The 23403-nt window shown below is 41.7% G+C and overlaps 1 protein-coding gene across 2 annotated transcripts; it reads right to left on the bottom strand.

Annotated features, from left to right (window-relative positions):
* Window positions 1-1645: 1645 nt before the first annotated feature.
* sim1a (SIM bHLH transcription factor 1a) lies at window positions 1646-22945 on the bottom strand. Of its 2 annotated transcripts, XM_023418998.2 has the most exons (12): window positions 22867-22945; window positions 22206-22677; window positions 17709-17791; window positions 16276-16365; window positions 16080-16188; window positions 15907-15992; window positions 14390-14589; window positions 14138-14244; window positions 13621-13768; window positions 6817-6985; window positions 4681-5074; window positions 1646-4439 (listed from the first exon to the last, which is right to left on the bottom strand). In XM_023418998.2, the coding sequence occupies exons 2-12, from the start codon at window positions 22378-22380 to the stop codon at window positions 3721-3723; spliced, it is 2280 nt and encodes a 759-aa protein (XP_023274766.1). In that variant the 5' UTR covers window positions 22381-22677; window positions 22867-22945; the 3' UTR covers window positions 1646-3720. The 2 variants fall into 2 exon arrangements, with proteins under 2 accessions (XP_023274766.1, XP_087033460.1); XM_087177334.1 differs by lacking the exon at window positions 22867-22945 and having other exon boundaries at window positions 22206-22786.
* Between the last annotated feature and the right edge of the window lie 458 nt (window positions 22946-23403).

Here is a 23403-nt window from a genome sequence, read left to right as displayed (position 1 = left end):
GGGTGTAATTTGATAACAAGACTTCTTAATTTTTTCTTATAATCAGTCACATTGCTTCAAATGCAAAATGTTAGATGAATGACACTGAGAGTAAGATCTTGTTTTTCGTGATACAACGCTAATGTCTGCAGCACATTATACCGGCCTAACCCCGGAGCCCTTCCCAGCCTGCCTTGCTGTTGACACTGCTTCTTGCTGCCTTGCTGGTTTCTTAGCAACGCACTTGTACCTAATGGGCAGAGTTACATCAGCCTTGGTCACAGTGAGTGAAAGAGCTGCCAGAGATGACAGAAGCTGCTAAAAGAAGAGCTAAAGTGAGGAATAAGCAGCAGGATGAAAGGCTTTTAATGTGGATGTAATAGACGAGGCAGAGGCCTGGAAGACTCTCCATACACCAACACACCTACAGGCATCAGTGCTCTTTATTTGTCAGTGCAGACACACGTAATCTGTGGAGTTTCTATTGTTTTCAGCCAGAAAAACAATAAACATAATCTGACTGAATCATAACCAGACTGCTGTGATGGAGATATCATCTATCTATATACTGTTTCATATGTTTTTGTATGTTTTTAAATATGAAACAGTTGTTTATACACACACTGTGTGTGTGTGTGTGTGTGTGTGTGTGTGTGTGTGTGTGTGTAAATATATATATATACACACACTTATATAGTAATATGTATATAAACTGTACACCTGTTTATATGTTTATATGTAAAATGAAATAATAATGTGAAAACATTTTACATATATAACTCATTATGTTTGAAATGTGGGTCCACATGTGGTAAAAATAACATGGTAAATTTACATGTGTAATTTTACATTTAACAGTATATACTTTAACATTTGAAGACTAAATGTTGCTGCTATGCTTTTACACATGTAAAATCAAGACACAGAATTTGTTTCATGTTGTTTCATGTGATAAACAAGTGTCTATATGTCACCTGTCATCTGAAATACCTGAAATCACATGGTCATATATTATTTGAATTTGTCACCTTAAACATCAGATGTTCATGCAGTTAATGTTAAATGTGTTTCACATGATAAAATCACATCTGTTACATCAAAGCATGTGACATTTAATATTATTTTTGACTATGTTTAACTTTAAAATGAAAATAAGTATGAGTTTTAATTTGTACAATATTCAAAAATTACATGTGACTTCATCACATCTGAAATGCTTTTTCACATCATAAACCTAATGTGCCTACATGTGAATTTACCACAAGTGAAGTTTGTCTTCATCTGTGAATTCACATTATGTAGAGGATTTTTTGGAGCTCTTGCTCGTTATAAATGTGATTTTATTGTTTGAACATTCTATTAAAAACTTTAGACATACCAAAAATTAAACCAACAAATGAAATCATCTCTGCTAAATTATTTTATTTAATCTTATTTGAGAATTTTCTTCAGTCAAAAACACAATCAATAAACAAGCAGTTTGGATTTGATTGAAGCTTTATTTCAAAATCACAAATAAACATTTACTCAATAAATACAGTTTTGCCCATGTGCTTAAATGTAGTGGCATCATTTTCTTTTTCGGAGCATATTTACAGTACACCATAAATAAAAGAGATGGAGCACATTTCAGGCATTGACAAAACAGAAAAAAAAAAATTCAAAACTTGTATAAATATAGGTTCATCTAAGGACTGAAGAGACATAAAGAGAAAATCCAAGATAAAACTTAAATCCTGTTGTACAAACATGCCCACAGAACAATAATTAACAGTTGCTTCAGGGATCTGTCATAATGAATGCAATTAAGCTGCCTTACCCAGCATTCAACAGGTCAAATTGCATATGGTGTCAGTCTTGCTATAGTCACTCAGAAATGATTACCACATATTTCCCATATCTCCTGTCATTTCCTTGAATGATACTTGAGTTTATGGTTCAGAGTGCTGGAGAATATACATCACGTGTCATGATTGGTCTCCACCAGGAGCATTCAACATGTAGTGAAGCAGCAGACTTCCTGTTTCACCCATTAAAATATGTCCAACAGTGCGTTCAGTATCCACTGTTCTCATTTGTACAATCATATTCATCATGGACGTGATTCATGTGTCTGTATTTATTTTCCTGAAATATTACAAAAGAGAGAGAGGAGAAACATCTGGAGAATGGCTTTGCATATTAGTCTGTGAAGTTTCAAATGAAATACATCTCACTTCAGGGTCAACTCGTGCTGTTTCATCTGCATCACTGCAAAAGTGCACCACAACCACCCACCCTGTCGTTTCTCCTCATCCAAATGCATTGAAAAAGAAGGAGATCTCTTCACAAGAACTCCATCTCTTATAGTGCAAAAAGTTACAGAGCTCATCAAACTGAAGGTAATGGAACAGCTGGACCTGGAGACAGGGACAGATGTTAAAGCAAGATTCCAACCATTTTTTACTCAGTCCTGTTTCCATTCTTTTTCCATCACACTGATCAATACTGACCAAAATACTGGTAGTGAGACTATGTCTCACATTCCCTCCTTTAAAAATCAAACCTGTTGACTCTCAGTCAATAATGAGACAGGGACAGAAAGATACTGTACGTTTGTCTAACAGCTGCTGCATGATGAGCACCGCTCCGCCCGAACACTCTTCTGCTAAAGTGCTGGAAATATCAACAATTCCAAAGATGTCTGCACTAACACACTGTGTGACAGTGGTCACATGTACATTCTTATTACTGACATCACATCATTTATTTTCTTTGGCTCTATTCAGATCAGGTCTGACCATCTTTCAGACCAGCGCTCACCTGGTAGAAAATGAATCTATAGTTTGTTCCCAATTCATAACCGTGGAAAAATAAATTCATCAAAGTAATCATGAAGTCAGTCGTCAAGAAGCTGCAATGAAACATTATCTACCAGAATTAGAGGCGCTGCTATAATTATTCTGTTTTTGTCATGAGCAAATGTTTCAATTAAAATTCTGAGTGTCACTCCCTCTTGAGAATATTCACATAGCACCCATCCAGAGAAGATCAGCATGTTTCCTGCAGTCTCCTGCAAAGATTCAAAACTCAAGTTTGAGCAACATTTCAGGGTTGATCACATCAGTATTGATCAGTGTTGATCAGTATTGATCAGTGTTGATCAGTGTTGATCAGTGTTGATTCTTATTGATCAGATCAGTGTTGATCAGTGTTGATCAGTATTGATCAGTGTTGATCAGTGTTGATCAGTATTGATCAGTGTTGATCGTGTTGATCGGTATTGATCAGTGTTGATCAGTGTTGATCAGTATTGATCAGTATTGATCAGTGTTTATCTGATCAGTGATGATCAGGGTTGATCAGTATTGATCAGTGTTGATTAGCGTTGATTCTTATTGATCAGATCAGTGTTGATCAGCGTTGATCAGTGTTGATCAATGTTGATCAGTGTTGATCAGTATTGATCAGTATTGATCAGTGTTTATCTGATCAGTGATGATCAGGGTTGATCAGTATTGATCAGTGTTGATCGGTGTTGATCAGTATTGATCAGTATTGATCAGTATTGATCAGTGTTGATCAGTGTTAATCAGTATTGATCAGTATTGATCGGTGTTGATCAGTGTTGATCAGTGTTGATCAGTATTGATCAGTGTTGATCAGAGTTGATCAGTGTAATGGAAGAAGAAGTGAACAGGCGCAGTGTTAGAACAGCACTAACCAGCTCTGTGTTGCTGCAGTCCCACTGCATGATGAGCGTTAGCTGCTGTTGGTAATGATGACAGAGGTGCCTTTGTGTCCGGGGGTCTGCTCTGCTGGGATGCGGAGGTGTGGGGTCACGTCGTAGTGGGTGGGGCCAGAGCTGGTGGAGGTGCAGTAGCCCCGGAGACTCTCCGGGTCATAGAGGTGCTCCAGAGCGTAGCCTGTCAGGGAGTATGCTGTATGCTTGTCCAAATAGGGTCTTGGGTGGGTGTGGGAGGGGTAGAGGGCCGGGGCCAGGGAGGGAGAAGCCGAGCATGAGCCCGATCGACCAAGGGAGTGGTGTAATGGCAGAGAAATAGGGGACATGTCTGTCTGGAGGTAGTCTTTGGGCTTGTGGAGGCGCTCAGACCCTGGACTGCTCAGCCTGGATAGGGGGGCGGGGCTATTTGCAGGGCTGATCACCTGACTCAACCCTCTGCACACAACTGACTGTAGTGGCAGGGGCCCCTGAGTATACTCAGGAGTGAAGCATGAACCGGGGCCCTTGGGCAGTCCATTGGCTGGTCCCAGTGGGGAGTCTGGGGGGGCCTTGCGTAGCTGCAGTCGACTTTCTTCCTCCTTGATCATCTGCTGCGTGGCTCGGATCAGCGTCTCGATCTTGCTGGGTTCCTGCAGGCTGCAGCGGTACTGATCAGCTCGGTATCGATCCCCTGAGTCACTGGCTGAGCCGGCGTCTGGAGAGCTGACCACACTGTCCTCGTCCCAGTGGGCCTGTCCTGCAGGGTGACACAGTTAGAGCAGTCAGTGCGTGGGGGGAACATTAACAGGAAGTAATTCTTCATGTTCCTAATGTTAATCCTGCAACTAATGAAAACAAGCCTGATGCTACATACATGGCACAACAGCAACATATAATACATGAGGTGTGTCCTGTGTTATGACTGAGACAACACTACACTCTGACACTGTCAGCAGGTTCAGTCTCTACAGCGGACTGATCCAGGTCTTAGTCCTCACCGCTGTAGTTGTGTATGGCTGTGATGTGCGGCATGCTGCTGTGATATCCATCATGGTTCTCCAGGGAACTCTTGCTCAGTGGTATGATGGAGCGGGTGGTTCCCCAGAACACGTTGCCGCTGGGCGGAGGTGCTCCTAGAAAATATCGTCCCGCCTCACATCGACTCCGCTCGCAACGCTGACCTTGGCCGTGTGTGTGGAGGTGTGTGTGGTGCTGCTCCTCAGACGGGCTGTAGCAGGGTGTGCGAGGATCAGTGAACTGCCTGTAGACACATGAGGCGTCCAGGCCTTCACTGTGCTCCAGTAGCTGAGGGGAGGCGGAGTCAGTGAGGGGGCTGCTGCCCCACGGACTGTCCTGGTCCGACTCTGACCGCTCTGTCTGGAAACTGGGATACTGCAGTTAGAGATGTGGTGAGGGGACAAGAAAAGAGAAAATATAAAAACCTTTAAAGACCCTCTGATGAAAATCCAGTGTTTAACCTTGTTAATGTCCATATGATGTTTTTATATAATACAGACATATGATGAATGAAATAATCATCAACACCATGACGGAGTGTTTCCACCTTGAACTATAGTGAACCAATGACAGTCTCATAAACACAGATTCAGGGTTTCATACGTCACAAACCTCAGGAACCAATCCTGTCAACTTGTGTGGATGTGGGGCGGGGCTAAATAAACCTGAAACCTTGTCAGTACACAGAGAGAGTTAGCATTAGCGCAACCGCTAACAATGTGTCAGCCACTGCCAGTTAGAAGCTAACAAACAACATAAACAAATAAAAGATGCTAACTACGCTAACCGCTCTGATCCGTCTGCTAGTCTCTGGTTCTGGTCTCAGACTCCTCCTCTGAGTCTGGGTCTGACTGAGGCTCAAACATGTGGCTGAGTCTCTCTGATGTTTCCTCCTCTAACCATCTTGATGCTCTCTGCTCTTTCACCTGTCCACCTGGAGCAGGCAGGTGGTGGGCGGGGCTCAAGGCCTGATCTAGATTTCCCAATCAGGAAGTAAGAGTAGATGAACCCATATTAAATTAAATATGACTCGTAGCAGAGGATTTTTATACAGTTTAAAACATGTCTGGAGAGAAGTTTAAATAAGGTGGGAGCCACATTTGAGATCCTCCATGATTATATTTCTGGATGCTTGACTTGGACACTATAGGTAGAAGAAAAAGAAGCAGCTGTTTCGGACACTGCAGCCACAAGCTACAAAACAAGCTCATTACAAATGTGAGCACCTCTGTTCCATTTTTTTGTCATAAATTGTTTGCCGTAACAGTAATACTTAAATAAATAATCATAGTATTTGTGTTGTGTTAATGCTGTTACGTTTTTCTATGAAGAGCTAGTCATCCCATAAAGAAAAGCCTGAACAGAAACAGGCTATGACACATTTGGCGGTGGTGTCCTTGAAATCACAGGTCTAACTGTTAAGATCTGTGAATACGACATTTTCACCAAGGCGTCTACAACAGTCACACAGGCTGTAAACAGAAGCCAACATTAGCCACGCCTCTCTGGAAAAGAAATGACTGTCTGGTGTAAATCATAGACTGTAAATAAAGATGGACGTCGCCTCTGTGACGTCACCCACAGGTTTCTGAGGCTCAGAGCTCCACTGTCTGACTCCGCCCCTAACTCCCAGCTAATCCCAAATGGTCAAAGAGGAGGGGCATGTCAGTTTGTGTCAAGCATACGCTCACCCATCTGTCACTCAAAGAGGCCCCGCCCACTCAATTCTCCATAACTTTAGTTCTTAATAAAATGTAAACAGGTGAGTTGTGTAAACAGTTGTCATGAAGGAGGAAATTAGCTCTAGAGACCAAAACTGTTTTTGTACCAGGCTGTAAAACCAGGCTGTAAATATTTCTGCTGTAAAGTTGGACATTTTAACATGGGAGTCTATGGGGACTGACTCACTGTTGGAGCCAGACTCTAGTGGTCATTAGAGGAACTGCAGCTTTTGGTTCTTCAGCGTTGAGTTCATGTTTCAACCTCAGAGGTTGAAGCTTGGTGTAAACATCCATCACAGTTTACCCTACAGGAGATCTACTAATCAGATGCTGAAACACTGTACTGTGTCTTTACACCAGCATCACATCATGTGTGTGAATTGAGTGACTCCTCACCTGTGTGTATGGCGACAATCTGGCTTTGGTCTTGAGGCGGGACACTTTGCTCTTGGGAGTCCTGCAGCTATCCATGACGCTGCTGGCCGTGCTGCTGCTGCTGTAGGGGAAAGAAGCCTTGGACGTGGCCTGGTCCAGAGAGAGCTGCAGGCCTTTATACTCCGTCTCCCTGTGGACACAAGCACAAATTGCATGTGGTTCATTCACAGCAATCTTGTAGATGTCTTGCATTTGCATGTCATAGATTTAATATGTTCCACAATTACATGAGGAGAGATCCTGTTTATTAAAGAACACAAACAGCTCGAGTACCTGCCTGTTTGTTTTATCTCTAGGTGCAAAAACCCATTAACATCTGTTTAGGAATTAGAGCCTCATCATGGCGCAGAGAAGACCAACATGCACAGAAATGTGTCTTTGTATTTTGCTGTGTGTGTGACTGTGTGTGCGTGTGTGTGTTTGTGTGTGTGTGTGTGTGTGTGTGTGTGTGAGAAGGGTGGGGGGGCTGAGGGGGCTGGAACGGCTGTTGGGACGCTTGTTTCACCAGAAGGATTGCAGCAAGGCCTTCAACAAACACTCTACAGAGGGAAAGCTGTCCAATCAAATACACTGGGAGATTAAAGGCTATGTCTGGTAAATCAGGCCCATAGGAGAAGCTTGGACGTCTCACTACTGGGAAATTGGAATTGATTTCTCACTAAAGTGATCTACAGATCTGGCAATGGATGATGAATCAGGTTTGAGACAACAGAAAACCTGGACAGGGTTCACTTTAGACAAACAGTGATCTGTTTTCTGCACACACCTCCCGTCCGTCAAACAAAAACACTAATTCTTACTTGCAGACATATTTCATAGGATCTGTATCAGTTACATTTGGAGAGAGTCTGAATATATCACATTCAATTACTGCTTCAGCAAATCTACATATTTAGCCTTGGTTGTTAGGTTGATATCAGTGGATCATTTTTCACAGATTTTATAACATCATGACCTTAGCATGAACTGGGTGTAAAAACAGCTAATGCAGAGTCACAGGACGCTCACTGATGTTTGATGAGAATGTCATTGATGTGAATGATCAGCTGTTGCCTTCACAGTCACCAGATCTCAGCTGAACACAGTCCTCTCCGACTCTCTACCACCAACTGTTTCAGCTCTGGTCTATTGTGTGAGCATAAAAGAGGCAGTTGGTGGACTATACATACACTTGGGTCGATACATTCATTGATTTCAGACACCTGGTGAACACACACACACATCAGACACCGAGAAGTCTGTCTGTAAATGGACTGTTGTTGGGTCTAATGGCCTCGTAGCCGCGATGTTCTCGCTCCGATACCCAGCCAGGGGACCTTTGATTCATGTCATACTCCCTCACTCTCACTCTCTCACTCTAAGTAAAGGCCTAAATGTCTATAAAATAATCTCAAAAATATACAACTCTGATGTTGAGCCCTAATAGTTCTTTTTATTGTGTTAATTATCGGATGACTCGTCAGATTTCTTCTCTCCTCCCAGGTTTGATCTAGGTCTCCAAAGGCCTTTTCATATGAAGGCAATAAGTGGAGCCCTGTTCTATCTTTGTTCTGCTGGTGTATACATACATTACTAAGCTTACTAAATGTGTCAAAGTGTAGATGTATGAAAGTGTTGTGTTCACTTAAACAGAGAGGGATGGAGAGCGTGCTCCACACAGCAGACTGATGAGTTTACTCTGAGCTACAATAGCAACAGCACTGATTAAACAGGAGACCTGTTGTGAGAGTCAGACAAACACAACACATGTGGTCACATGCTTTTGCAGCAGACGTGCCTTCACCCGAAGAGTTGCTAAATCACAGTCGGGTGGCGGTGGTGGGCAGTGGCAGGTCCACAGAGCCGGGACAGGAGGGGCAAGGGTTATCAGAGCCGAACACACAGTGGGAGTTCACATGCAGGTGAAGTGCCCTTATCACCTGTCTTATCCACCACCTCCTGCTCCTGATAACAACACTAAACAACAGTCTGCCTCCTGCCTCCCTCTGTCTGTCTTTTGTCCCATTTATTATGCAGAAAAAAGAAGCACACGGCTGCACTTCCACCACCACTGTGTATATTTCGTTTTTTTAGTTACGATATGTTTGGTATCCTTCACTTGTGGCGCCACATTGTATTTTTCTGGTCTGGTGTCATGGGGTGTTTATCAGGGGCTGGTGACACCAGAGGGTCAACTGAATAGTCAAACAACTAGTTTCTATTTGAAGATAACAGTTTCTTGAAATTGTAAATTGCATTGATTGTTAAACTTATTTTCACTTACTTACAAGCAACTTACACACACACACACATACATACAGCACATTTCAAATTATTATGCAAATGTTATTTTTCTCAGATTTTCCTAAATAGTTGATGCAAATGACAGTCAGTATAATTTTCAAGTCATCAACCGTTAGAATATAATTTAAATTTTATTGAACAAACCTCCCAATGATAACAGTATTCTTTTCAAAAATAAAAAAAAGTCAAAATGAATTGTTCCAAATTATTATGCACAATAGAGTTTCAAAACATTTCATAGGTTGTAAAGAACCAAAAATGGTAATTTGTTGAATTTGCAGCATTAGGAGGTCATATTTACTGAAATCAAAAGCTATTTAAATCAAAACATCTCAACAGGCCAAGTTACATGTTAACATAGGGACCCTTCTTTGATATCAGCTTCACAATTCTTGCATCCATTGAACTTGTGAGTTTTTGGAGAGCTTTTTCCCAATGATTCCAGCCCAAAACATGACTCTGCCACCTCCTTGCTGACATCGCAGCCTTGTTGGGACATGCCATCCACCAACCATCCACTACTCCATCCATCTGCACCATCCAGGGTTGCACGGCACTCATCAGTAAACAAGACTGTGTGAAAATTAGTCTTCATGTATTTCTGAGCCCACTGCAAACATTTTTGCTTGTGAGCGTTGTTTAGGGGTTGCTGAATAGCAGGTTTAAGCACAACTGCAAATCTCTGGAGGATCCTACACCTTGAGGTTTGCGGGACTTCAGAGGCACCAGCGGCTTCAAATACCTGTTTTCAAACCTTGTCCAAGGTATTGCACCATTTGACGCTTTTCAGCAGCAGATATCCTTTTTCTTTCCCATATTGCTCGAAATGGCCTGCTTAATAATGTGGAACGTCCTTCTTAAGTAGTTTTCCTTTGATTGGGCTCACCTGGCAAACTAATTATCACAGGTGTCTGAGATTGATTTCAATAATCCAAAGAGCCCTGAGACACAATACCATCCATGAGTTTAATTGAAATTATAATTAATTATATTTAAGGGTATGTGTTTTTTAAATAGTGACTGCCTGTGGACATACAGTCCAAACATGGTGAGTATCTGACCATTATTCTGATGTGAAATTGCAGAGGCTGCCCCTTTTTAGAATCCAAAATTTAGATTATTTTCAGTTTTCCAAATATCATCCAAATTACTTTTTTCTACTTTTGTAGAAAAATGTTACAATATAACCATCCATTTTATAAAATAGACATATCAAAGATATGAAAAAAAACAATTGTGCTTTGTTCTACCTCGGATGGAGGTTAGTTTAGTTCCTCTACTAGTGTGGCTCAGTCCACACAGCATCTCAAAAAGATTTACAAAAGCAGAACACGGGGAACGGGAGGAGGGAAATAAGGCTGTGTTCCCTTGACAGCAAGCTGGAGCCCATAAACACTCATCAAGTTTACAGCCTATCAATTAAAAGGCCATAAACACAAACCTGTTATGGATTTGATGTAGGAGGTAGAGGGAATGTGTGTCAAGCTGTTCTCTGCCTTTGAATGCAGCCAGCCGCGCTGCTTAATGGAGGCTTTTATAGGCTGTATTCCCTCACTTGTACATCTGTGAGATACGCACATCAGGGGTAATAAAATAATGGGATAATAGGCGAGTAAATGGAAGCCCTCACTCACTAATAAGAGTGCAGCTCATGCAGGTAGAGGCTCTGCCATGATTACAGTTTGATTTTATTGGAAGGAGGTGAAAAATAGCAGCTTGTAATAAGGAGTGGCAACACAATGACTCCAGCTTCTGTCTCTACAGTCTGAGATAATGTCCACCACATGAGGCCAGGTAACAACCAGCACATGAGCACTCTTAGCAAACTCAATAACAAAAGGCTCAGACATTCTGACATAACTGACACACAATACAGAAGACACAGTGATAGAGCAGGAATGTCTGCCACCATCAAAGGCAGCTGTGGTTTCCCTGAAAGAAATCACAATCACAATCACTTCCTTTGTTTCTAACTCGGCCTTCAACAGTGAAGACTAAAGAAAACACAATATGACTTGACAAAGTTTCTTTATTGCCAGATTCTGAAAACCAGGCTTCAACAAACACGTGTCATATTTCCAATTAACCTCCAGTTAATTGCTTCACGGGAACTGTTTGCGTAAATCTCTAGTATCAATACTCATTATCTTATCAAAGCAGAGTGTGACAGCACAACAGAGATCTGAGCCGCCCCTCCCTGCCCCGGAGCTGCCAGACACTTCAATCATATCACACCAGACTCACCTGACTGACACCTGCCGGGGTCCTCCCATCCACATACACTGCTACAGTCTATACAGTCCCAAGCAATATAAATACATGTTCTGTATCAATAATGAATATACAACAGTGGTTTCATATTTGCTTGGATTAAAAAGACTCAGGGTTTACATGACTGTGTCCACAAGCCGCTGTTAGGTCAGAGCGAATCATGAGTGATCGGTACTGAGTGTTCCATCAGTAATCCTCCATCACTTCCCTGAACCACTTCAGGCTCTGTCTACACTGCAAATCTTTTCAGACATCAGATGGAGTAGATATCCACGTCAGCTGCTGCTGATGTTCTGCCTCCATTTTCTTACTGTCATCAAAACATTATCTGTTATAACCATTAATCAGACTCCCTCATCTGTGTGTGGTGCTTCATGACAAGAAAAAGGGGTTAAACTGAAAATATACATATTTTGATTGGAGGAAGAGGGAATATAGTGGACGTGTTGGGGACTACTTTCAGTGGTGGATTAATACACATTTGGTTCTCTGATGAGTCAAAGTAAACTACAGTGTGTGTGTTTATGCTAAAGAAGGAACATTTCACCAAGTTCAGCAGTGTTGTTCACTGTGTTTAATAGTTTGGGGGCAGGAACGGAGCTCTGTGGCTGCGTCCACACTGCTACATTTTCGTTTTAAAACCAAAACGATCTGTGTCCAGATGAGCATTTTAGCTCTGTATCAGAAATCTCCATCCGTACAATCACACCTGAAAACACATATCACATGACCATTCACCTACACTGAGCATGTGCAAGCCGATGTAAACAGGAAGTAGATTGTCTCCTCTGCAGTTGGTTAGTTACAGTAAATCCTCTGAAGGAGGATCAACAAAGACAGTTGTAGCACTAAAATAGAGAATGTAAGTGAACAACAGCTGCTAGCAAAGACAACAAGGTCTGTAACACTGCAACTCATTATCATGTTGTATTCACCACTGGTAGTCCAGGCTGATGAGAGCCAATCAGGAGAGACTGTGGGTGTGACATCATCGTTTCCAAAGATCTCAGTTTCTGTCTGTCCAGACTACAACACAACCTGAGTTTTCAAAATAAAACACAACCCCAGAGTTTTCAAACTTAAAAACACACCACAGAGTTTTCAAAAATAAAACACAACACTGCAGCACTGGTTGTAAAAAATGTTTAGTTTCTTTGAATGTTTGAATTATTTTTAGATTTTTGGACATTTTTTAGAACCAAGTCAAATAGACTGTAATTCAGTTACCACTGTCACAAAATGAGTGAAATAGTATCTCGATCTTTTTCAAGCTTGGGGCCAATTCACAACTTGAATCAGTTTTCTCCCTGAAAAATGCAGGAATATGACTGACACATATTTCTTAGGACTTGCAAGAAGTTGATGTGCACCACCTGTAAGAAACACAGGTGATCACACACAGCTATGGACTGTCACCAGCAGATGGTTCAACTAAATGGAGAACAGACGACTTTAATTATAAGATTCAGCAGAGACAAAGCAGAGTGTTCCCTGACAAGACCTCAGCCTCATATCGGCAGATAGATACTAACTACCGTTAGCCACCTAGCAAGTGCGGACAGACTGAACAAAGTAGAATCCACATCATCAGTCGACTCCTGTGACTTCAACTCTGAGATAATGCCCAACAAACTCAGGTCTGATCAGTGTGCAGAGTATTTTTTCATTCTGTACCTCTTGTAGATGTGAAATTCATGCATTCATGCAAATTCAAGACATGTGCAGTCTCAGTGTGTGAATACAGTACAGTCACCGTCACTGTTTATAGGCTGTTGTAACTCATGTCAGCTAATGTGCTCTGCTATCATCTACAAGAAAACAGATTTTAATGATGTTGTTCTAAACATCCAAAACAGAAAATTGAATGAATCCAATTAATTCTATGTACAGCCCAGCCCTACATGAATGCATCAGTACACAACTAACTTAACTAACATCAACTGAGCTACATGCTTGTGTCTGACAAATTAGCAACGGATACTGATATTTCTGTCACACTGTGGCAGTGAGAGCAGCAGTAGTTGCCATGGTTGACACGTGAAGCATCTTACAGGAAGTCACAGTCCTGACCACACTGCCTAATCAGCATGTGATCTCTGGGAGACTCTGGGCGCAGTAACACCACAGCAGTGGCCACTCACCACCAACATCGACATAACACCAGTAGACAAATGTCATCAAGGTAAATACAGCAGCGTTGGGGACACTCACGTGAGGACGTAGTTGACACTGACGATGCAGTGAGGTCGGGACGAGCGGCTGTTGTGTACGATGGTTGCATAACTCTGAACCCAGACCCAGCCGCCATGCTTGGCCAAGAAACGGTAATACTTCGTGGTCACCTGACCTTTCACCAGCACTGCAACAACAAGAGGAGGAAGAAACAACAGCAGGTGATCACTGTGGGGAAACAATCCAAACAAACTACAGTGTATATGAACACATCGAATTATAGGAGCTAATATTGGAAGCTGGGTGTATTTTTTTCATCTCATTCTGTTGTGAATTAACATTATACACCAGCTGCTTTACCATTATTAAAATGAACACATTTATGGAATAACACAACATGAAAATCACAATATAAGATAGTATGTACTGTATCTGCACTGCGTGTGTGCATGTGCATGTGTATGTGTACGTGCGTGTGTGCGTGTGTGTGTGTGTGTGTGTGTGTGTGTGTGTGTGTGGAGAGAATTTGTAAGAAGGTAAAACAAACCTAACTCACACAAGTGATGAGCACAACGCAGGTGGAAGGAGTCACAGCTGTGGACGTGATTATAGAGCGTCTTCTCTATTAGATCCTGAGGCTCGTAGCCTGTCAGCTCTGCAACCCTGAGCAAGACACACACACACACACACACACACACACACATTCTCAAGGGTTATTAAGTCCATTATTTACACATACGCACTTAAATATCAAATACAAACTATGGTGTGCAGTGGAACACAGAACACTATGTGGTGGAGGACGTACCGTGAGTCCAGGAAGATGAGCTTCATGTCCAGGCTGGCTCTGAACATGAACATATTGCTGTGCAGTTTGATCTCGGTGACGGCGCTGGGCGGCAGCGAGTGACCAACTGCCACCAGCCCCACGTTCTGGTAGCAGCCGTCAAACGGGGACATGTCCAGGCTGTACTGACGGATCTTCAGGTAGCCGCTACAGTGGATCACCTGGGCCGAGAGTTCACAGACAGACACGTGAGGCGTAAACATCATACCACACATGTTCCAGTAGCCCTTTAGTCCTGTTCAACGTGGGATCAGAGGGAGCTCAGCAACCACATCCAGAGGAGCTTGATATCTGTGACGTCTGGTCGATTGTGTCACTCGGACCTTCGGACAGTTTGTTTTCTGAATGATCACATTTCAGCAGGACAGCTGAACTCGAACTGAGGCTTCAAACTGACAAACTTTACCACTGTGAAAAAATGCAGCTTTCTCAATCATTTTAATGAGACCAACACAGGAGAGCTCTGAGGATTTCTGTTAATGATCAAAAATAAAATAGCTGTTATTATAAAATCGTCTCAAACTGAATGTTTAGCCGGTACCTGAAGCAGCATATACCCACCAACACAACCCACTGCATTGTTTTAACACTGGGCATTTTTCAGTCTGAATGGCTGCAATTAATAATTAATAAATTACCACAATAAAATGATGACTAAATTAAGTGTTTCTGTTGTTTTCTTCCTTTCTCTATTTTTCATCAATAGAAATTTTCAGCCCTAGTTTCAGTCTGGTAGGAAACAAGTCCAGGGTCTTTCTGTGTGGTTTGGAACATACCAAACATACAATACATCATTTTTTAACAGGCATGTTTACCCAGTGAATTCCCTGCCTCCCTGTGATGCTAACATATCTTCCCAGAGTGCACTCTGCAGGCATCGAGGAATAAACTGTACCTGGAGACCATTCGACCGTTTGTGGTGATAATTCAGGAAAAAGAGGAACTGTTCTTTCGACTAAAGCGGATATTTTGGAAATTTTGGAGTGTAAAGTAATTTTTTGGGGTTTTTTTTGGCAAACAGGAAATGGAAAATTTGGAAAATGGAAAATGAAAATGGCCTCACACAATATATCTGCATAGCTGACAGAACAATCTGTCTTTCAGCCATTAGGGAGAGAGCTCCTCAAAGAAATGACAACAGCTACAGTTCAGTGAGAACTCAGCTGCTGAAGACTGTGTGACACAATCAAAAGCTCCGGAACAAACAAATAACTGGACCTTGAATTGAATTGAATTGTTTGGCTACTATTGTGTTTATTTTAATCTCCTATAGTTTCAACCTTGTTCGTCCAACAGTCTGTGTCAAAGCAACATACAACCAGATTTACATGACATTTATTTTCTTATTCTGCTAAACTGATGTTTTTTGTTTGAGTGATATGACTGAATGTTAACCAGGATGTGTCATTATTCATGTTTCAGAATCGTCAGTTAAAAAGTAAAAACACAAAGTAAAGACAGGTGTGATGGTGTTCTACCTTGTAGCCTCCACAGGTGAGACCAGCGTTTCTTTTAGCGAGGACACATTTCATTCTCAGGAAGAAGGAGCGCTCCATCTCATACTCTGCAGAAAGAGAAAACAAAACAGTTATTTCTGCTTTCTGACGAGTCCATATCATCTACAGTACAATGTGTCTGTGTTGTTGATTACCTTGAACAAAGTGTGAGTGGTAAGGCTGGTGTGCTGTGAGGACGGCGGTCATTTCATCATGGTCTGCTGGATGGATGTATTCATAGATGCTGTTTCCTGTCAATTCTACCTGTAGAAATAAACATTCACCTCAGAGCTGTGACACATCAGCACCGACACACACAGAGGACGTTACGTCAAGTTCGCCAAAACCAACCTGCGACAGACCCAAGTGGACCGATGCTGTTTCTGATATGTACATGATTTTCCCATCTGAAGCGACCACGAAGATGAAGCCATCTAACGTCTGAAAGAAACAATAACAACAGTGTTGTTGGGTTAGACGCTGACAAAAGGCAAATACTTTAATAAAATCTATGTTATTGTCTTGATTTCTACAGACAATGTTAATCCACCATACTGTCTGAGTCTATCATTAAACTGTAGAGACACTATTACAGCAGACAGACAACAACGACATGAGGCATGTGCTTTAAATGAGCAGGTGAATTAAAAAGTTCCCAGGTAAACTAATGCAGTCAAATACAAAAGCTATGCAACTCTGAGAGAGGTGCTGATTCAGCTTCATGGTCATTGTAAATCATCGTACTGAGATGTGTTGCTAATATTTGTTCCACTCCATTTTCACCATTACAAAAAAAACCCATGAAAGTACTATTTATTACTGGCTGTTGTATTAGACTTCTTCAGTTTAGCTTTGGTGTAGCCTAGCCTAATAAACTGGCAGCTGAGTGGAGGAATATATATTAGGCTACTATTAGAGCAGCACAATTAATCAGAATATAATCAAAATGCCAATGTGGCCAAGTGCAATATCCAAATCACAGGAGCTGCAATTTTTTGATGAAGGTAAAATGTGTCCATAAGTGTTGTAGTGCTGCAGAGACGCCCTGGCCTACAAATCATATTCTGCACAATATGAATTTTTTGCATGTCGTTCAGTCCATATCTGCTTCCTGCTACTCTGTGACTCCACTCATGATTTTAGACAGCGTGCTGGAATCAGAGGCGTGATGTCGACGTCCTGTCCCGCCATGCCGGCTCAATCCGGCTCTGTGACTCCCTCCACTGCCGGCATAAAGGCGGAACAAAAACCCCTCACCCATTCTGTGTTCATAGCTACCTTTCATATACAGAACAGCGAGGTGGAATAAAGGCGCAACATTCCTGCATGGCTGTGTAAGAGAGGCTTGATGTCTGTGTGACTAGTACTAGCCAACCTGTGATTCTCTGTGGCCTGTGTCTGTGCAGCCTGTCTGTCCAGCCTGCAGCCTGCAGCCCTGCTCCCTCATGTTATTGCTGATGTGAGAGGGGCTGCAGGACAGACTGAGGCTCTGTGCGTGACCAGGAATGTGTTCAGCTCATTTCACTCTTCACAAAAATGAAGGCAGCAGGAGGCAGATGGCAGCAGCCACTAAACCACACAAACACAGTCTACCCAAGGCTGGATAAAAATAAAAATAACAATAACAATAAAAATAAAATGTATATTCTCTCTGTCGTTCTAATGAACATTTTGAGTAACCTTGTAAGATGTCAGTCAGTTGCAAACATCAAAGCTAATTTTCTTTTTTTGCTTTTTTTTTTGCTGTTGCTTGTGTGAATACCACAAAACCACGCAGTCAATACCTGTAATAGATGGGAGCCCAATTCCTGGCTGACTCCATCCAGAGAACTGCTGCGACTCACATGACCCCAGGACTCCCCAAGACCTGGGAACAAATCACAAACACAGAGGAAACAATGTAATTACAAGACACGAAATGTCTTATTTTACAGTGAAAACAGGAGGGGAGCAGTATGTTTGAAAACCAAGAGAGGCCTATTTACCCGCAGAATTACAGTAACAATCATGATTTTATTGTATAGTGGGCACATTATCGCTACAACTGAGGGTTTAATTACAGTAGATAATGGTAGCAATAATGTCTATGTCCCATAAGCTGCTTTTACAGACCAATAGAGTCTCATTTGGGCTGTTTTCCTCCTTTATCCTTCAGTACACAGTTAGTGAATAGGCTTTCAGTTCTAAGACTGCACACACACTATAAGGCTCCTTAAACTGCAGCACTGACCATCACACGCTGTGACAGACTCCTACAGTGTCTGCAGCCTGCAGCTCTAAAAATAGGCCACACCAAACCTAAAAATAGAGTTGGACCGGACCTCGAACCGGATCATTGCAAATATTGTAGTGTGAAAATATTTTCTCAAAGCCGTCACAACAGTAGTAAAAATAACACGTCCAGTGGTGTGAAGCCAGCACAGCAGATAGGTGTGTGTGTGTGTGTGTGTGTGTGTGTGTGTGTGTGCGTGTGTGTGTGTGTGTGTGTGTGTGTGTGTTTGTGTGTGTGCGTGCGCTCCCTATTCACATGTAAATCCCGCTCTGCTGAATAAACAGGCAGCATGCAGGGATTACAGCGCCCCGCCGCCTCCCGCTTCATATGGACGAATATGGACTTCACATTAGCATAAAACACACACACACACACACACACACACACACACACACACACACACCTCATTCCCAGATGATTAAATAAAATACAGAAGTAAATTACATATTGTTGTTCGGTATCAACATCCGCGCATTTGATTTGACAGGTTTTGCACCAGACGCGGGAGTTCGGGGAGCCGGGGATCGAACCGTCGACCCGGGACCCAGCTGACAAACCTGCTCTAGACCTACCACCTGAGCCATGGTACCTCCCCCTCCCTGCCCGGCTTTCATTTCATAGCAAAAGTAAATATATGTGTAATATGTATACATTTAAAGCATTTAAATTCAACAAACAACACAGAGAGAGCGCGCGCATTTAAACACGAGCCCAGAAAACAGGAAAAAGAAAATTGTTGATGTTAAATTCACCGAGGAGAGTTCATTCTTTCACCGGCTCCTCAGTCACTGTGCTGTGGTTTTATCATTTACTGTCGGGGGGGGGGCTCAGTCTTGAAGGCCCTCTATACCAACACCAACATGTTATTATAATAATAATAATAATAATAATCACCATCATAATAATCATCATAGTCATTATAATAATAATGATAATAATAATAATTAATAAGAAGAAGAAGAAGAAGAAGAAGGAGCTCAAAGTGCAGGACACACAGTGAATCAAAGCTCCTGCATATTATTTTATTTTCATCCAACTTTATTTATATTTATTATTTAAACAAAAGATGTTATTGATTAATTATTTTCATTATCATATTTTAGATATATTTAAGATGTTTGACTTATGATTATTATTTCATATTATTAATAGAAATTATTTTCAACTGCTTATTAACCTTTAAAAAACTCATGTCCGTTCGTGATCCCCGCGTTATTACCACACTGTTCAACCAAAAGGCACGTTTCTTCTTCATGTGCAGATTTAGCGGCTTGTTCACGCGAAGGAAACAACCAAAACAACAGGAAAGTAATAAATAAATAAATATAGCTGTGTCTGATGACGTGTGGGTGTTGTTGTCTTTTTTATAATTAAGAATGTAAAAATCTAAATTGTAAGAAATCCGTTTGAAGACATGTTAAAGTAACTAAATGAAATCAATAATTGAATGAATGTAGTGAACCGATCACACCATCAGAGCACTGAGGAAATAATGATGCGGTGTTTCACAACTATACAACTCAACAGTCCATAGTAATACAACTCAACATAGTCCATAATAATAATAATAATAATAAATGTTCCGGACAGCAGCATTCACAGAGGTCACAGTCACATTTACAGTTGTAAAGTAAAAACTCATCCAACCAATCAGAGGTGAGCGTCAACATCAGTAAAACTCATCTCATTTAGATCTATATGGACATTATACAATTACACTAGAAGGAAAAAACGGATGATCAACAACACACCCCCGCATCGGGGGGTGGGGGGGATGAAAGCTCAGGAAAAAAGCGAGTAAGTGGACCTTTGTTTTTTTTATCTCACACTCTCGATCCTTTTGCTTTTTACCTTTACTTTGTTGTGACAGTGCGTTTGTGATTTTTAACCGATTTATAATACATAATTTATAAATAAGCCACAGGCCTAATAAGATATTGGTCAATAACGGTCGTAGTAAACGAGATGAGAAGAGTAATTTAATTTAACAAATACAAAAAAAGTGACACACAGAACTAAACCAGGAAACCTCTGTCACGTTGGTTTCTTCAGGACTAAAGCGCGTCTCCCTGCTCACCGTGGAGCGGGTCTGGGGTCGGTGGAGTGAAAAGGCCTGAGTGAATGAGTGAAGAGGTTCAGCCTTTAAAACAGCGGAGGTGATTTAATGATGAAAACACCGCGCGCCCTCCTGCACGAGGACAGAGGAGTAAAAACCTGCAGGAGCGAGATCATCCCTTCAATTATTCACAGATTCGTGTGTTTATGCTGTTAACACCTCGGTGTGACGGTCACACGCCAACCAGTCCGTCAGAGACTGACTGACCCTGACCTTCAGTCACGTCCTGCTCTGACTTTTAACATTAAATGCATCTGCACGACATCCTGACGGAATAAACCTGAGGTGTGTTTTCATCATAACACTTTATCCTTTATATACTACATTTAAATCGACATGTGACTGTCTCTTTCACTCAGCTTGTATTCTGCTTCATGCAGAGTTTATGCAACATTTATAAATATGTCCCCTATCCTGTATGTTCATATGGAGCCACTGATATAACTTATCTCCTACCACAAAGGTCGATTTCCGGCTGATTGACAGGAGGTCATGCAACAGTATCTATATTTAGTTAAAGCACTTTTATTAATTAATTTTTTTCTAAAAATAGCACTGACACGGACGGATCACCACAGTAACAGCCTGAACTCTGCAGTGTGCGCTATATAAATGCATCACATTTAATTTCCTCTGGTGTTATTTTAACAGAGAATGTTATAAATAAATATAAATATTATATGTTAATTAAAAATATAAATAATCACGGCTCAGGTCTGATAATGACTTATCGTCATCACTGTTCTAAACACAGTCACACGCATTATTTAAATACTGTGCTGCACTGGATCTTATTTTGAAGCTTGTGATGTAAATGATGAATATGAGGTAATAACTAGAACCGGCCCTCACAGTGTAGGTGTTCATGTTTCATGTGTTCTCCCTAATGTTTTCTGTCACTGCAGTTTCCCTCCACACAGCCCGACTCACTGACCAGTAGCTCCACGTTTGAAGGGATCAGATTGAACTAATATCCGCGGCTCTGCGGCAGTCACGCCGGACGGAGCCTCATCACAGCTAATCTGCTGGCAGGGCCCGCCAGGGGCCCGACTGGGGCCCAACTGGGGCCCGCAGAGAACCCATATCACTGCAGACAGGGGACACGGACAGCGGCTCAGAGGGACACAGGAGACTTTGCTCTATCTATCTATATATCTATCAATCTATTTATCTAGTTGTCAATATGACGTATTTTACTGCAGTCATTTTAATAGCAGGCTGAGCAATAAGAACAAATCAATACACTAAAGTAATGTAGCCACAAGCGCTAATAAATCCATTCTCCACATGTAACCAACATTTATTTCATTTTAACCGCCTTCATATTTTCATGACATTAACGCCCAAGAATTTCAAACAAAAAAATCATCATATTAATTATAACAATTTAAAAATAATATGTAGAAGTAGTAGAAAATAAATTAAAAATCACATATATATATATATATATATGTGTGATTTTTATATTATAATTTTTATTGATTGAAGGTGTAGTTTTCAAATTAATTAATATTAAGCGGCGATAATAACCGTTAGTAGGCTATATAATAGCTGTTTTTATATATAGTAGAATATATATATCAGTTTAAAACAATTATTCTCTATTAACAAAAACACATTTAGTGAGAATGAGCTGAAGCAGTTTATCAGTCAGTTTCTCCTTCATCACACAAATCGGCCTGTTTACTAAACTTAGGGCTACGTTCAATTTGAGTCACTTTTAAAATTGGAAAAGCTGCAGCCAACATTCAATTATATATGCGTGTATATAAAACCAACAAAAACAACAACAAACCAGATTGTTGGGTTTGTTTTTTTTTTTTGGTTAGATGGAAATAATAAAAATAATAAAATGGCATTCACACGATGTCACAGTTGAATTGAGTGTCTTACCCTCAGGAAAGACTATTCTCATTTTCAGGTAGCTGGTGGTGAGCCGGATGATTGACGCTTTATCCAGCTGGGAGGTGATGGCGGAGGGTAACGGCAGCAGTTTGGCCAGTTCATAAAATTCACTGTTCTCCTTTTCCCGTCGAGTCCGGGCCGCGTTTTTAGATTTCTCCTTCATGTTGTCTTCTCTGTGTCACTGACGACTTCTCCTCTCAGTCCGTGTCCAGGTGTCTCATAGCATGTTCACGGCTCCACACAGGGACCTGCTCTTCTTCCTCCGCTCGGCCTAACATCCGCAGCTGCTGGCGCGCCGACACACTCCCATAAGTCCAGGTGTTTCGCTGGTTGGCGACAAGCGGGACACGGCTAATTCCTGGATTTCTGAGGATTAAAGTGTCACTGTGGTCAGCCCCATTGGAGGGCTCACCCCACACTCGGACCCATTTACCTTCTGTTACGGGGAACTGTGGAACCACTGGAGACACAGGACGAAACACCATCAGACAGACCTGTATTTACACCTTCATCAGGTAAGCTATCACTTACACTGAGTAGTTAGCTAACTAAAACCAAAAACGACACTTGTTTGAATCTTTCTGCAAACATTTCGTGTTTTAAAGTCATGTTAACTACAGGTCTATATACAGGCTGCTTGTTCTCTTACCTCAGATAGAACCGACAGTTTGCTAACGTGGCGCTTGTTGGGCTCAAAAGTGTCCGAGCATAATCTCCGAAATCCCCGACATCGGCATTTCTTCCATCCTAAGTGATTTTTATGGACAGCGGCGCATCCAGAGTCTCCTCCGTGGTGAAGGCTCGAGGACCTGCCCACCGCAGACGCCTGCACTTCTATTGGACGATGGCACGCCCTGTTCACACGTCTATTGGCTGCCCTTTAGAACGACGCGCTCCAGGAGGAACGGGGATTGGCTGGTGGAGATGTTTCGCCTCTGGCCCAGGCTGGATCTAAAAACTCCCGGAGAACGTTCACCCTCCGATCTACAAACTGGTCTGCAGAGCTCCTTCAAAACATGTCGCTATTTTCTATGAACAAAAACACATTTAGCGAGTAGTTTATCCGTCAGTTTCTCTGTCATCACACGGATCGACCTGTTTACTAAACTTAATATAGGGCTACTTTCAATTTGAGTCATTTTTAAAATTGTAAACAACAAAATATGGAGTTACACTTGTCAGCTAT

The sequence above is a fragment of the Seriola lalandi genome, unplaced genomic scaffold (genome assembly GCF_002814215.2).
Source record: "Seriola lalandi dorsalis isolate HSWRI2012SDOR001 ecotype SW California unplaced genomic scaffold, Sedor1 jcf7180002054588, whole genome shotgun sequence".
Taxonomy (NCBI): Eukaryota; Metazoa; Chordata; class Actinopteri; order Carangiformes; family Carangidae; genus Seriola; species Seriola lalandi.
The sequence above is the reverse complement of the archived record's forward strand: the minus strand, read 5'-3'. Positions and strand labels throughout refer to the sequence as shown.